Source organism: Pteronotus mesoamericanus, unplaced genomic scaffold (genome assembly GCF_021234165.1).
Source record: "Pteronotus mesoamericanus isolate MK-2021 breed Mesoamerican mustached bat unplaced genomic scaffold, CSHL_Meso_final contig_90, whole genome shotgun sequence".
Classification (NCBI taxonomy): domain Eukaryota; kingdom Metazoa; phylum Chordata; class Mammalia; order Chiroptera; family Mormoopidae; genus Pteronotus; species Pteronotus mesoamericanus.
Genome location: NW_026555277.1, coordinates 41,913,731 through 41,928,709, shown reverse-complemented (window position 1 = coordinate 41,928,709; position 14,979 = coordinate 41,913,731). Strand labels below are relative to the sequence as shown.

General features: G+C 41.6%; 1 protein-coding gene and 1 pseudogene across 2 annotated transcripts; one reads left to right on the top strand and one right to left on the bottom strand.

Annotated features, from left to right (window-relative positions):
• On the top strand, positions 1 to 11,444 carry LOC129080520 (L-lactate dehydrogenase A chain). Of its 2 annotated transcripts, none has more exons than XM_054586013.1 (8): positions 1 to 115; positions 2,206 to 2,355; positions 4,876 to 4,993; positions 5,993 to 6,166; positions 7,366 to 7,539; positions 8,233 to 8,350; positions 9,897 to 10,020; positions 10,580 to 11,444. In XM_054586013.1, the coding sequence occupies exons 2-8, from the start codon at positions 2,230 to 2,232 to the stop codon at positions 10,742 to 10,744; spliced, it is 999 nt and encodes a 332-aa protein (XP_054441988.1). In that variant the 5' UTR covers positions 1 to 115; positions 2,206 to 2,229; the 3' UTR covers positions 10,745 to 11,444. The 2 variants fall into 2 exon arrangements, with proteins under 2 accessions (XP_054441988.1, XP_054441987.1); XM_054586012.1 differs by lacking the exon at positions 1 to 115 and adding an exon at positions 1,909 to 1,986.
• LOC129080521 (glutathione S-transferase P-like) lies at positions 6,633 to 7,247 on the bottom strand (annotated as a pseudogene).
• Positions 11,445 to 14,979: the final 3,535 nt, after the last annotated feature.

Sequence of the window (14,979 nt, the reverse complement as noted above, 5' to 3'; positions counted from 1 at the left end):
GCCCCACCGTTCTATTTAAGGCCCCTCCCGTGCGGGCTCGGAGTACCGGAGCCGCTGCCGCCAAGTCCGGATCCAGCGCTGCGCACCACCGAGACCCCTCCACCTTGCGCACCCGGTACGGTAGGGCCCGGGCTCTGCGCCCGATGGGGCGGACGAGCTAGCCGTCCCGGGCCCCTCTGGCCCGGTGATACCCGCCAAGCAGTCCCTGCTCCTTGGGGGGGAAGGGGCTGCTTCCTAGAGGCATAGTCTGGAGACCTGGGCGGTGTCCCCCGACCGGCCTGGGCACGGAGCCCGCTGCGCTCTGCTTTTGCTCTTAGTGGGCTGGAGAACAGAGGAGGTGACCGCACCTAACCTGGGGTGGAAAGCCCAAGTGGATGCATTTAAGATAAGGAGATGACGGGTCTGAACGGTGGGGCTTACCTCTGGGCTGGAACTCGGGAAACGGCGCAGAACTCGAGGTCCTGTTCCCCGACCCAGTGGAGCCGAAAAAAGCCTCAGCAGTCTGGGCGGGTTCCTGGAAGCCGGAAAGCCGCTGAGCACCACCTTCCCGGGTCGCATTTTAACCCTGGGACTCTAGAGAGGTGGGCGGCCTCTGCCTGCAGATTATAGGGTGCTCTTTGCGCCAATTACATTTATTAAGCAGCTATTGATGTATCCGTCGGGGGGTGCAAAGATGAAGCTGGAAGGGTGTCTCACCCCTCTCGCATTTCAATTTCAGTAGACGGTCTACTGAGAGTAGAATCATCGCGAACCGTCTGCTTTTGACTTATGGAGGAACCTAAAGCTGGGAGAGGGTTAAGGCATCTCTAAGGTCACAGTTCGTGGTGGCAGAGTTGGGGAATAGATCCTCTTTCTGCAGGGCTGATCTTCTACACGTGTCCCCACATTGAAGGGGGCACTCGAGTCCAGGGCTTAGGTTTTGGTGAAGCCAAGTCTCTGCAGGAAGAACTCCTCCCTTCCCCCTGCTAGGCTGCAGAAACCTTACAAGGCTGTCTAGAAATAGCAGTAATTTGTAAGGAGAGACCCGATTCCAGCTTGGTGACCCTGGGCTGCTTGCCTGTGAGCCCTCTCGGATATTTTTGCCCACTGGAACGCTGTGCGGACTAGATCCAGTGAATGCAGGACAGGGTTGGAGTAACAGAGTCGAAGGTACTTTCCCTCCTCAGCTCTGGAAATCGAGGGTTCCAAGTATTAACATTAGGATTCCAGGCCTCAGGCCTCTGAAGCTATTTCTACACTTCATGTACTGACACAATTTCCTCATACCCGGCCTCAGGCCTTTGCAATAAGGATCACAGCTGAAGCCACCCCAGACACCTCCCTCCTGGTTGGTTACTTAAAAGCCTGGCTCTGGCCGCGTGCCAGGCCAGGGAGGCTGCCATCCGGGCTTCACGTGGCTCCTGTGTGCTTCGCAGCACTGATGAAGTCTAAAGTCTGACTCCGAGATTGCTCCCTCTGACCTTTCGGGCAAGTTAGTTTCTAATCGTTTCCGCTCCCGGGCGGGGCCGTGCCCACCTCTCTGCAGCCAGTGTGGCCTCTAGACCACTCGTGTCCATGCCCAGCGCCCTGAAACGCGCACGCGCACAAGTTCGGGGGGCGGGCGGGCCGGGAGGTGGCGGCGGCGGCGGCTAATCTTCCGGGTCTGGGCGGGCCCGAAAACCCGAGGGCTCCTGGGGACCCAGCAGTTGGTCTGATTTTCCGCTGCTTCGGGGGAGGGGGAAAAGGAGTGAGCGCGCATGAGCAGAGGTCACTAGAGGCCTCCCGGCCTCAGGGTTCCGCGGGGAGGCAGTTAAGGGCCCTCTTCGCACGTACCTCTCTGGTCCTTACTTGAGGGCCTTGGCAGGAACCTGGTGACTGGTGTAGACGGCTCACTTTTATCTGGTTTGAGGAAAGGCTAGCCCAGCCTCGGGTCAATCAAGCAAGATGAGCGAGCCCTCAGGAAGCTATACTTACACCCAAACGTCCATATTATTTTTCCATGCCAAGGTGAGGTTCTTCACACCCAGACCCTGGCCAGACCTCGGATCCTATAGGAGGCCCTTCAGCTCTCCTTTGTCTATCTTTAGGTTTTTTCCCTCGCCCTTTTTGGTCATCCTTTGTGATTGTTCGTGACAAGTACCCCAAAAGGAATTGAAATAAGCTTGTTTTTCAGAACAGCTTCTGGTTAATAAGTGTCAAAGAGGATGTATGTTTTCACCCCTATAGATTCCTTTTGGCTCTAAGTCCAAAATGGCAACTCTCAAGGATCAGCTGATTGTGAATCTCCTAAAGGAAGAACAAACCCCCCAGAATAAGATTACAGTCGTTGGGGTTGGTGCTGTTGGCATGGCCTGTGCCATCAGTATCTTAATGAAGGTAAGTGAGAGACCATCGCTCTGGAAGCCAAGGATGATAACTCGACCCCACCTGTCCCTCCACACCCTCCCTCATAATTGCATTATCACATTGCATATACAAATACTGAGGTTCGTGCACTCATTCAAAGAACTTTATATGAAACAAGCTTTTGAAATATGATGCTATGCCAAAAGAGTATCAGAACAAAACAAATAAAAAACAAACAAAAAACACCTCAAAGGCCATTAGGCTGGCAACCCGGTTTTTTTAATTCACTGTGCTGTATTAACATGCATGAATTGCCTACAAATGAAAGCGTCCCTGCCTTTAAACAAACTAAAATTATTTTAAAGTGATTTTTAAAAATATCTAACTTTATTTATTTTTAAAGATTTTATTTATTAATTTTTAGAGGGTAAAGAGAGGGAGAGAAACATCAGTGTGTGGTTGCCTCTCACATGGCCCCCACTGGGGACCTGGCCCGCAACCCAGGCATGTGCCCGAGACTGGGAATTGAACCAGCAACCCTTCAGTTCACTGGCCGGCACTCAGTCCACTGAGCCACAACAGCCACGTTAAAGTAATTTTTGAAGTGAAATAATATATACTATGCTAAAATGAAAATCACATTAAGCCCTGGCTGGTGTGGCTGTTGGTTGAAGCATGGCCTTATACACTGAAAGGTTGCTTGTTCAGTCCCCGGTCAGTGCACATACCTAGGTTGCAGGTTTTATCCCCCATCAGGGCAGTACTAAGAGGCAACCAATTGATATTTCTCTCTCTCTCCCTCCCACCCCACCTCCACACCTTCCTCCCCTTTCCTCTCTAAAATCAATAAATAAAAATACTTTAAAAAAAGAAAATTACATTGAATATGGGAGAATCTTTTTTTTGGGGGGGGGTTGTCAGTAAAGGGGATGGATGTTTCTACTTTTTTAGAAATTAATTTTCTTGCCCTGGCTGGTGTGGCTCAGCAGATTGAATGCTGGCCTGCGAACAGAAAGGTCGCCAGTTCAATTCCCAGTCACGGCACATGCCTGGGTTGCAGGCCAGGTCTCCAATTACCAGTGTGTTAAGACAACCAATTGATGTTTCTCCCTCTTTCACCCTCCATTCCCTTCTCTCCAAAAATAAATAAATGAAATCTTTAAAAGAAAAAAAAGAATTTTATTTTTTAAAGTTTTTATCTTTTATTTTTATTCTTTTGAATGTGGGAAATCTTAGAGTCTTGCTCCCATGCCAATCTCCATCAGGCCCCTTTTTGGATACCAGTTTGGCTGCCAATTATGCCACCTAAAGTTTAATTAGAAAAAAAAAAGAACTTGTGAATGAACAAAGAACACTTTATAGAGTAGTCAAGCCTCGTTTATATAAAACAGAAATTGAGGCAGCTTACAATATTAAAATATTTTGTTTGGATTCGTAGTTCCTAGGAATGCAGGAGGTCCAGTGAAATGATGAATTCTGGATTCTGAACAGAAAAGGACTGACGCGAGAAGGGACTGACAGCACAAATAAGCTGTGCAGAAGTTGCAGAGCAACACTTAATCTTTTTGTTCTTAGGAAAGGCCACAAAGTATACCAACTCTTACTCCTTTTCCCACTGATTCAGAAATTGATACTATTTGTTTTTCCTATACCACCTATGGTCTTTTTCTGTGAAGCCCTCTAATTTGGATGTGGGTAAGAGTAACTTCCAGACCACTCATTATACTGCAGGTAATTTGGAGATAGATCTGCAGCTCAGATAGTACAACTTCTTCAGTTATGACAGTCCCCATCCCATTCGTGTTAAACTGTTACTGGTGCTCCTGGTCGGAGATGCAAATCTTTATAGGTCCAGGTGAAAGGTTATTTTTCACTAATATATTTTTTAAATTTTTATTCATTGATTTTTAGAGAGAGAGAGGCATGGATTTTTTGTTTCCCTTATTTAAGCATTCATTGGTTGATTCCTGTATATATTCCTAATGGGGGGGATTGAAACCACAACCTTCAGATATCAGGATGATGCTCTAACTAACTGAGCTGCACTAATATTTTGAAATGCACAAGTCTATGTATAGAAAAGTATTACTGTCATTAATATATGAAAACATAACCAGGGAATGGTTCAGGATATCACTTTTTAATTCCAAATCCTAATACTGGTCAACATCACCTATTTAATGAATGACAACCTAAAATCAATATGTAAAACTGAATTTGAGAGAGTAACTTGATCATTTTTTATGTACTTGGACATTATCCTAACTACTGCCAATCCAGCGTTCTGTCTCCACATAGAGGTGGTGTGGTTCCTTCAGAGATTATTCCTGTGAGGAGATGGGGTTGGAGAGAGAGTCAGTGCTTCTTACTATGTATGAATCATCTGTGTATCAGCTTTTAAATGGAGGTCTGTTCCTATGCCAGAAATACAGAAATTTTGCAGGCCCATCTAAAAATTTGGAAGTAGCAAATTTTTTTTGGTAGTTGAAAAAGTTTTGAGATGTTACCTTTGGAAGCAATTTTGATTTAACCAGAAACTTTGTCTTTTAGGACTTGGCAGATGAACTTGCTCTTGTTGATGTCATGGAAGACAAATTAAAGGGAGAGATGATGGATCTCCAACATGGCAGCCTTTTCCTTAGAACACCAAAAATTGTCTCTAGCAAAGGTTAGTTTCAACATGTTTCTATTGTAGTCCATACTAGACTTAATTCCTTATCAGGCTCAAAATCCCAGCTTTTCAAACATTTCTTTTCTAAACAGGATAAGAGAGCCTTTGAACAATTTTGCGTTGGTACCTATTGATATCAATGTCTCAGTTTCTAGTGAAAGGTTTAAATGTAAATCAAACTTGTCCATGATGTGGAAAGCACATGAGTTAGAATGTAATTTGTAAAGCTCCTTAGGTCCATATTGAACCACAATGCTTCAAATATTTAAGTCAAATATAACTACTTTCCCTACTTCTTTCACACACTAACACTACAGTGAGAGCAGGGTGATCGAGCCTGCTCAGCAGATATTCTTGGCTCCACCGTTTCACCCCTAATGAGCATCAGCTAGGAATGCTGGGCTTGGACCCAGATGGTATCTGTTTTGATGCTTGAAAATCATTGACCATTTATCTGATAGGTGACTGCCTTCCTTATCTTCATCCCTGGCTTAACTGTCCTGTGCCCTAGGGACCTAGAAGCAAGATATACTTGATAAGTGTAAAGCTAGCTGCCTCTGCTCTTTTTAATAAAGGCCTATTCCTGGGCTGATATGACCACAAATTAAGTATTTAAGTCAAAGTTCGAGTGTGGAAGAGTGTGAGCATGGAGCTCAGGTAGGGAAAAAAAAATTTCAGTGTATCTCATGTGATACAAGAACCAAGTTTTATTCCTACCAGCTCCCCCCAGTTGTAGTTATATAAAGTCACAATGTGACTAAAACCAAAATACAAAGGTGTTGATGTACTCTTCCTCCATGTAAGTGGCTACAGTGGTAAACTCCAAAACTAAAAGACCGGAGTCTGGAGAGAGGTTACATTAGGGACATTTTTCTGCCACTTACACAAACCACATAAAACTGTCCATAAAAAAAATTTATGAAAAAAAATTTTTGCTGGCTAGGTAATGAAGATCTCTTGAAAGCCTTAATCTGGTTATTGTTTTCTTTTGTCTAGACTATAATGTGACTGCAAACTCCAAGCTGGTTATTGTCACAGCTGGGGCGCGTCAACAAGAGGGAGAAAGCCGTCTTAATTTGGTCCAGCGTAACGTGAACATCTTTAAATTCATCATTCCTAACGTTGTAAAATACAGTCCCCACTGCAAGTTGCTTATTGTTTCCAATCCAGGTGAGATTTTTAATTGCATAACAGTAGATGAGCTAGAGTAAAAGTAATAGTACATATTATATTCTGTATACACACATTTATTTCTCCTCTTTCATTTTTCTCCTGGAGTGGATTTGTGTTTTTGTAAAATAGTGAAGTTTAAAACACAAAAAGGGATACAGTGCCTCTGAATGTAGTTGGAACTTTAAAATTAGTTACCTGTGCAAGAAGGTCTTAGATAATGGATAAGCTTATAGGTAATGTGTTATTCTCTTAATTCATGCACAGTTTATTTTCATTAAACTACATTTCTTGAACACTTAATGTTTTGCTAAATTAGACATATATTATAGAGGTTTAAAAATATAAACAAAAACATTGGCCATGATCATTATCAAGATCCATACAGAGCCGTGTATCTTACTGGTCCTTGGGAAAAGGAGGCAGGCAGCCCCTACCACCTGCTGAAGGTGCCACAACCCCTCACTCACTGTTTCCCATGGCCATTGATAGGGAAGTTCACGTGCTGTGGGGGCACCAGGAAGGCCTTGAGCTTGGGCCAGGCATTAATGTGAGCCAGGTAGGCTGAGAGTAGAGGGAAGGAGCCCAGGTAGCCAGTGGCAAGGACCTGGTGATTCAGCAGTGAGTCCAGCAGTTTGTAGTCCTTGAAGGAGATCTGGTTGCTCACGATGAAGGCCAGACCCCCCTGGTTCTGGGACAGGTCTCAAAAGACTTCAAGTGCCCAGGCAGTTCCTTCGCATACCTCTCCTTGCCTGCCTTGTAGTTAATGCAGATGAGGGTGATGTAATTGCAGCGAAGATCTTCCACACCATTATGCACCGTATCTAGCAGAGCTGTTTCCCCAAGAGCCTTTCTGTATAGCACAAGGGGAGCAGTTCAGGTGCCACAGAATGGCTTTGGACTGGTACAGCGTCAGGTCTCCGACCTGGAACTTGGGGAGCTGCCCATACAGGCGGTGGCCTTGAGTGAGCCCTGCAGCCAGGTCTCCTTGCTTACCACCTCCTGCCCTGGTCAGCCAGCAGCATGTGACGGCCTCGCAGCACCCATGAACAGGGGAGTAAAAGGTGGCGCAGGGAGGCATGGTGGAGGTGTAGACAAAGGCGGCGGCGGTGCTCGGGTGGGCCTCCGCCGTGTATCTTGAGTAGCCAGTCGTTATGTAATGACTCACCTAGTATCTTTGCCTAAATGTTTCTTCATAGTGGATATCTTGACCTACGTGGCTTGGAAGATAAGTGGCTTTCCCAAAAACCGTGTTATTGGAAGTGGTTGCAATCTGGATTCAGCCCGGTTCCGTTACCTAATGGGGGAAAGGCTGGGAGTTCACCCATTAAGCTGTCATGGCTGGGTCCTTGGGGAGCATGGAGACTCGAGTGGTAAGCATAGCTTGGTTTCTTTGTTTTCAAAAAGATGATGTAAAAGTTGACAGTTTTATTAAATAAGAGCCTAAATCAAATATCCATTCATCAAGGTAGAATGGGGGGCGGGGGGTTCCAGAAATTTATTTTTGGTATGATTATATGCAAAGAATTTTTTAAGATTTTAGCCATCTTGTATGATACTTATCTGGCATGCAGGATGGGGAATGAAATTCCTTTTACTTCTTACTATGGACATATTAATAGTTCTTAAGATGACCTCAATCATTTGATATCATAGCTGTTTATACCTGACTTGCACTGTTGGGCCCTGAAAAGTTCAGCCAAGTCAAATGGACAGGGTGAAAAAATTCTATTATTATCACAGTTGAAAGGTATTATAATTTGTGCAGAGTTCTCAGTTCCTTATGTCAAGATAATTCCCCTTAGGATTTTATACTGTCTTTATATTCAAATATATATGGATTAAGCATCCCAATAGGTTAGGAAAATCAGTTAGAATATTGTGAATTCTTAGTTTTATAAAATTTAAACAAGTGAAAATCTACAAGTAAAGGCACTGGTAGTCTTGAGAATCTACCAGTAGGAGGTAATCCTCCCCAGATAAAAGAGAATTAGAAAAATGGACCAGAATTACTAGTCTTCAGGCTGGTGCATGGAAATAAATGCATTTTGTACTATTTCTCTTAGTGCCTGTGTGGAGTGGAGTGAACGTTGCCGGTGTCTCCCTGAAGACTCTGCACCCTGATCTGGGCACTGATACAGACAAGGAACAGTGGAAAGAAGTTCACAAACAGGTGGTTCAGAGGTAATGTGGAAGATTAAATTTAATTATTTTTCTTTAAAAGATTATACGTTTAATAGCTTTTGCGTTTGAATACTTTTTGTTAGAGAGGCAATTTGTTTTCTAAGACCTTGTTCAAGGTCGTACTATAAACCGAGGTAAAGATATTATTACCTCTGTTTCTGGCCATGGTGTCTTCAGGCATTTACATTGGTCCAACATGTGACATGCCATCCAAGGCTGTCCTACAATACAGCCCCTAACAAAACTAGGCTGTCCTGAACCCCTGATGACAGAATTGTTTACCTTTATACCCAAGAAGGTTAGAAAAGCACCATAATCTGCAAGTGGCGTGTGCCCAGGCCGACTTCACGGAGTTTGTGCTCTGAGACCTAAAGTTCTGATGAGGTTGTCTAAGATGCAAAAAGATGTCAGCAGGGCCTGTGGTAGATCCATGTGTTCCTAAATGTGTCTGTGACAGGATCAAATGTGCTTTCCTTATTAAGGAGCAGAAAATTGTCGTGAAAAGTATTGAAGGCGTCACAAGCAGGGTCAGAAAGCGAAATTTAAAAAATGAAGCTGTTTTGAGTAATAAAAGAAAGATACTGAAAATTATAGACATTATTAATGTTACAGTCTATCTTTCATGATAATTCCCAATTTATAGAAAGAGAAATCTTTTTGTGCCTATGTTGTAGACTACTAAGAACAAATTTAAGTCCAAGATCTTTTTATATAGCTTTTATGAACAGAAACACAGCTAGTTTTTTTATTTAGATGATTATACCATTTTAAACAATGTCTCCATTCATAATGGTATTAAAAATGTAAATACTTAATAACTGCAGGTGAAATAGGAAAGCTTTCTACTTGGTGGTATTATTTACTTACAGATCATATGATCATGTGCAGACCTCAGATCTATAGAATTGAATAACGGATCATGATCAGTCTGGACAAGGCACTCTTATTTGTATTTGTTTAATTAAATAAAACCTGTGAACCCACCACCCAACCCAAGAAACACTGACAGTAGTTATCAACTAACAGCAGTGTTGTGTTGGGTCAGACTTAACCCGTCTGCGGGTGCTTGGAAATGAGTAAAGTCTGCGCCCCCTCCACTCATCTCCATCCCCCGCATCCACCCCACCCCCACATATTTGAGATAATCGTGAGTAAGCATGCTGTATGTAATCTTGGATTTACTTTTTAAATTCAGTATTACATTTTAAAGAATCATCTATTTTGTTGCATGCCACTATGGTTATTTGTTTTGATTGCTGTGTAATAGTTCAGTGTATGAGTAAATCATAGTTTATTCATTCTTCCGTTGAAGAGCTTTGGGCTTGTTGCCAGGTTTTTGCTATTACTGGCAATATTGTTGTGAACATCCCTGTATATAATATCCTGGTATAGGTGGCAAGGTCTACTTTTATGTGTATAATGCAACTTTGTGGCATTATTAACTATAAAGCATAGGTTCAGTGAAAATTTTGTTTTTCTTTGTTTCTCTTTCCTTATTTTTTTTTCTGCTCTTCCTTGTCTTTCCTTACCCTTCCCCACCCTACAGTGCTTATGAGGTGATCAAACTGAAAGGCTACACATCCTGGGCCATTGGACTATCCGTGGCAGATTTAGCAGAAAGTATGATGAAGAATCTTAGGCGGGTGCATCCAATTTCCACCATGATCAAGGTAGGTCTATGTAGTGCTGACTTGTACTTGAATGCCATTATTTCCTGTTTGTTTGTTTTTTAAAAAATTTCTGAGAAAGTGATTAGATTAATGTTAAGTCTTCTGTCATTGATTTAAGAAATAAATTAATGCACTTTCATCTTTCTTTTTTGAAAAAAACATGGTTGAGCGTTAGGATGACTATCCACTAGCACTGTGTTCAGCACATAAAAAGACTGTGTTATGTTGAGATGGGTAGAAGACTATAAAAGAAACAGATTTTTTCCCCCCTTTGGGACATCACACTCAAATTAGAGTGACCAAATGTTATACAATAAAAATTAGAAAGTACTGTCGATAATAGCAATAGTTTAGGTTTTCTTTTAGAATGGAAATCTTGCTATTTTAATGACTTTATTTTACACTGCTCATTACATCCTACCTGAAAATCTGGAAAGGAATTTCTGCTTGTTAAGCTATATCAAATAAGCTTCATAACTGTAGAGAATGAAAGTCTTGGGAGACCCCGGAATGCATTGAAAAAACAAAATTTTCATTTTGTTTTTCATTTTGTCTTCAGGGTCTCTATGGAATAAAAGAAGATGTCTTCCTTAGTGTTCCTTGCATCTTGGGACAGAACGGAATCTCAGATGTCGTGAAGGTGACTCTGACGCCTGAGGAAGAGGCCCGTCTGAAGAAGAGCGCAGATACACTTTGGGGGATCCAGAAGGAGCTGCAGTTTTAAAGTCTCCTAATGTACCCCCTCACTGTCTAGGCTACAACAGGATTTTAGTTGGAGATTGTGCATAGTGTCCCTTTTATATGATCTATGACTAAAAACATCAATTTCCTGAAGATAGAAATAGTAATGGTTCATAAAATCCTGCATCTCCGTCCTGATGCTGGGTGGTACTCACCTTGTGTGGTCCTGAACTGGTTAGTGCGAAACAGTTCCACCTCCTCAAAGGCACCACTGCCAATGTAGCACACACTGCAGGTGCCCTTCAAACTAGATGTGTGTTTACTGTGTGTTATATTACTTGTGGTTCCTTTACCCGACGTGCCTAGTCGATCTTTTTCTCTCCAGTCAATCACATCCTGGGATCCAATGTATAAATCCAGTATTGCATGACTTGTGTATAACTGTCCTTCAGGATCTTATTTTGTGTACTCTACGAATCAGATTACTATACATGGCCATATAATGTAAAAACAAAGTCTACATATAAATAATGCAGCCAACTATCTAAGTGTCATACCAACTAAAACACCAAATAAACCTTGAACAGTGACTACTCTGTTAATATATTAAGATACAAAGTTGTAAAGCTACTACTCATTACATTATTGGGAGCTTTTAGGTAATTCTTGGGCAACTCTGCAATGATTTGTTTTTTTAATGCATTTGAAATTAAGGAAGGAACATGAGGAAGATTACAGGCGGGTGGGAGAAAGCAAAGCAGGGATTATATTACAGGCTTGTGTGCCTTTTTTTTTTTTTTTTTTTTGATAAGATGTTATTTTCAAAGAGGAGAAGTAGGGAGAAAGAGGAGAGAAACATCAGTTGGTTGCCTCTTGCACACCCCCAATCAGGGACCTGGCCCGCAACCCAGGCACGTTCCCTGACTGGGAATTGAACTGGCAGCTTTTTGGTTCATGAACTGGCGCCCAATCCACTGAGACACACCAGCCAGGGCTGCAATGATTTTTTTTTAAGGGGTACTATTTACCTTTTTTTTTAAAAGTTGTAATTGCTGTTTAATTACTTTGCCCCAAATTATTTTTTCTTATTGTTGGTACTATTTACTATTTATCAGGCTTTAATATGAATTAACATATTAAGGCTGTGACTAGATTGAGTAGGTTATTTTCGTAGCATTTCCATTATAATCAATAGTTTCAATATACAAAGCCCTAAGGTGTTATATGTAAGATGATAATAGTGCTAATCATAACTGGTACCCTACAATTCATGTAGATAACATTACACACTAGTGTAAAATACATTATTTGCCAACTGAACATAAGTAGTGGTACTTTGCCACTATAGGGGAACACATATTTAAGAACCTTTGCTCTAGAGGCCAGTAACATAATGGTACAGTGGTCCATCCCCCTTGTCCACTGGGGATACATTCCAAGACCGCCAATGGATTCTTGAAACCACAGATAGTACTAAACCCTATATATATTATGTTTTTTTCCTCATACATATGGGGTACAATAGTTTATAAATTTAGAGCAATAGAAGATTAACAAAAAAATTACATTGAAAAGTTAATGAATGTCAGTAAGTCAAATAAGGGTTACTTGAGCACAACATTGTGATATAGTTTATTTTTATTTTTTAAAAGATTTTCTAGCCCTGGCTGGTGTGGCTCAGTGGATTGAGTGCTGGCCTGCGAACAAAAGCGTTGCTGGTTTGATTCCCAGGCTAGGGCACATGGCTGGGCTGCAGGCCAAGTCCTGAGGGGGTTTTTGAGAAGCAACCACACATTGATGTTTCTCTCTCTTTATCTTTCCTTCTCTCTAAACATAAAAGAATAAAATCTTAAAAAAAAAAAAAAAAAGATTTTATTTTTCTAGACAGGGGAAGGAAGGGAGAGAGAATGGGAGAGGCATCTGATCGGTTGCCTCTCAAACATGTCCCAACGGAACAGAACCTGCAACCCAGGCATGTGCCCTGACGAGGAATCTACCCAGCAGCCTTTCGGTGTGCAGGAGGATGCCCAATCAACTGAGCCACGCCCGTCAGGACTAGTTGATCTGATAACTCAGATGGCTTACTAAGTGACGGGTAGGTAGTATGTACACCGTGGAAGAACTTAAAGGGATGATTCATGGCTCAGGTGAGATGGAGCAGGATGGTGCAAGATTTCATCATGTTACTTGGAATGGCATGCAATTTAAAACCTATGAATCATTTATTTCTGGAATTTTCCATTTAACATTTTCAGACTGGGTAACAAGCCATGGAAAGTGAAACTGTAGTTAAATGGGGGGACTACCATACTTAATAATTTTAAACCAAATAGACCTGGTGGTTTACTCAAAATTTTTCTTTAGATTTCTTAAAATATTTCCATAACTATGACCGTTATCCAGGCCTAAAAACCATACTTCTAGAGGTTAACTAGAACTTTATTGTCATCACTTTTCTAGGATCTTTCCCAAACTTTCCTTCCTGAGAGATACGTAAGGGAAAGAATTATACTTTTTTTGTTACATGTCTTAAATGTAAAAGGACAAGACTTACTTATGTAATCTTGACAATTAACACTTATGAATTTGCTTTCCTATAGGTTCTCAAAGACAGCCTTAAGATACAACTACCTTAAAATTAACTCCTAAAGCATACAATTCTGAGGATCCACATAGCTGTGCACTATCACCAGTATCTAATCTTAGGGCTTTTAAATTTCCCAATAAAGAAATGTATACTTACTCCTACAGCCTTTTAAGTTAGGCACCTTTAGTCTTTTTTTTTTAATTTACATTTATTAATTTTGTATTACTTGATGCAATAGTCAACACCAACATGACTGAAAAATAATGCTTAAGAGAGACTTACTAATCTTTCATAAATTTTCAGATTTAATCTTGTAAAGCTCAGATTCTAACATAATAAGTGTTCCAGGTACACCTTGTATCTTTCTTTTCCAGGCAAGGAATAGGCCAGCTCTTCAAGGATCCCTGAGTCTTTTTAATGGAATATGATCTTTTAGTCTTAATATCCTGGAAAGTGGATTAAGCAGGACTTCACTCCATCTCACACAGTTGCCAGTTAGTGTGGGAAGCAAATAGAATGTTCAGAACATGGTCCTCCTTCCATGTAGGCCTATACCTATATGTGTGTGGTAGGTAGATTTTTTTTCCCTCTCACTAAAGGCTATGTTGATAAAATTATCAAGACTTCAGAGCCATGTTCTTTCCAATTCTTTTCAAGGGCCTACTATACTTAGGTAGATGTTGGAATATGCAAGACAAGTCTTGGCACTCCTGTATTTACATTGCTGCAATATAGCAAAATGGTAGGTTACCTTGGATCATCACCCTCAGAGAACCTACTCAGGCAGAGGGGATGTCAAGCTTCTGCCAATGGCCCTGTGCCTTGGGCAGGTATGAATGAGGAGTCTTCAGTTAGAACAGGGTTTGGTCACTACCAGCTGATACCTCCTTACACAAATCAGGTGTAGAACTCGAATTTGGAGGTCATCTCTTTCAGCAGGGTCTCCCTCTCAACCTCATGGTAAATGAGGTACAAAGATACCGAGTTGCTGTGGAAGGAAGCACACAAGCAAGTGGTAGTATAGGACCGACGGCAGCTGCTGCTCCCATCTATCATAGACACTCCTTGCTTGGGGCTGGCAGCAAGTTGTTAAAGTGCCAGAAGAGGAACAGAAGATTTGTAGGGAGGTGGTGGTAGTTCACACATTGGTCAAGGAAAGCTAGAGGAAGTGACATTTATGCTCAAGACTGAAAATGAGCAGTCAACTTGGAGAAGGGCTGGGGAAGAACTTTTCAACATAGGGAACAGCAAAAACTCTTTAAAAACTTTTTAAAAAATTGTTATTTCTTTCCTTTTCCATTTTCCTCCCTTATACTCCCCCTCACCCCCCGCTGTGCAATCACCACACTGTTGTCCATGTCCATCAAAAAGTTTTGAGCCAAGAAAAAGCTGGCAAAAGCTGGGGAGAGTGTGATGAGAGTGTTTTGAGATGAAGTTGCAGAGGTAGAAGGAGGTCAAATTTTGGAGGTCTCTTAGGTTGTAAAAATTGGTTAATTTAAGTGGAATAGAAAGCTATTGAAGGGTTTCAAGCAGGGTTTTTGCATGATCTGAACTACATTAAAAACAAACTGAAAAAATACAATAAAAAACAATATAGGCTTTGATACAGAAAATAAATTACCCTTTAGATTTTGAAAAGGATTCAAATGCAAATAACAAAAATGACAGGAGGTGAGTTATGAATAAATTCT

Coding starts and splice junctions, on each gene's coding strand:
- LOC129080520 (XM_054586012.1), top strand. CDS start 1,924: ATGAGCGAGCCCTCAGGAAGCTATACTTACACCCAAACGTCCATATTA. Junction 1,987..2,205: donor TATTATTTTTCCATGCCAAG/GTGAGGTTCTTC, acceptor TCACCCCTATAG/ATTCCTTTTGGCTCTAAGTC. Junction 10,021..10,579: donor CAATTTCCACCATGATCAAG/GTAGGTCTATGT, acceptor TTTTGTCTTCAG/GGTCTCTATGGAATAAAAGA.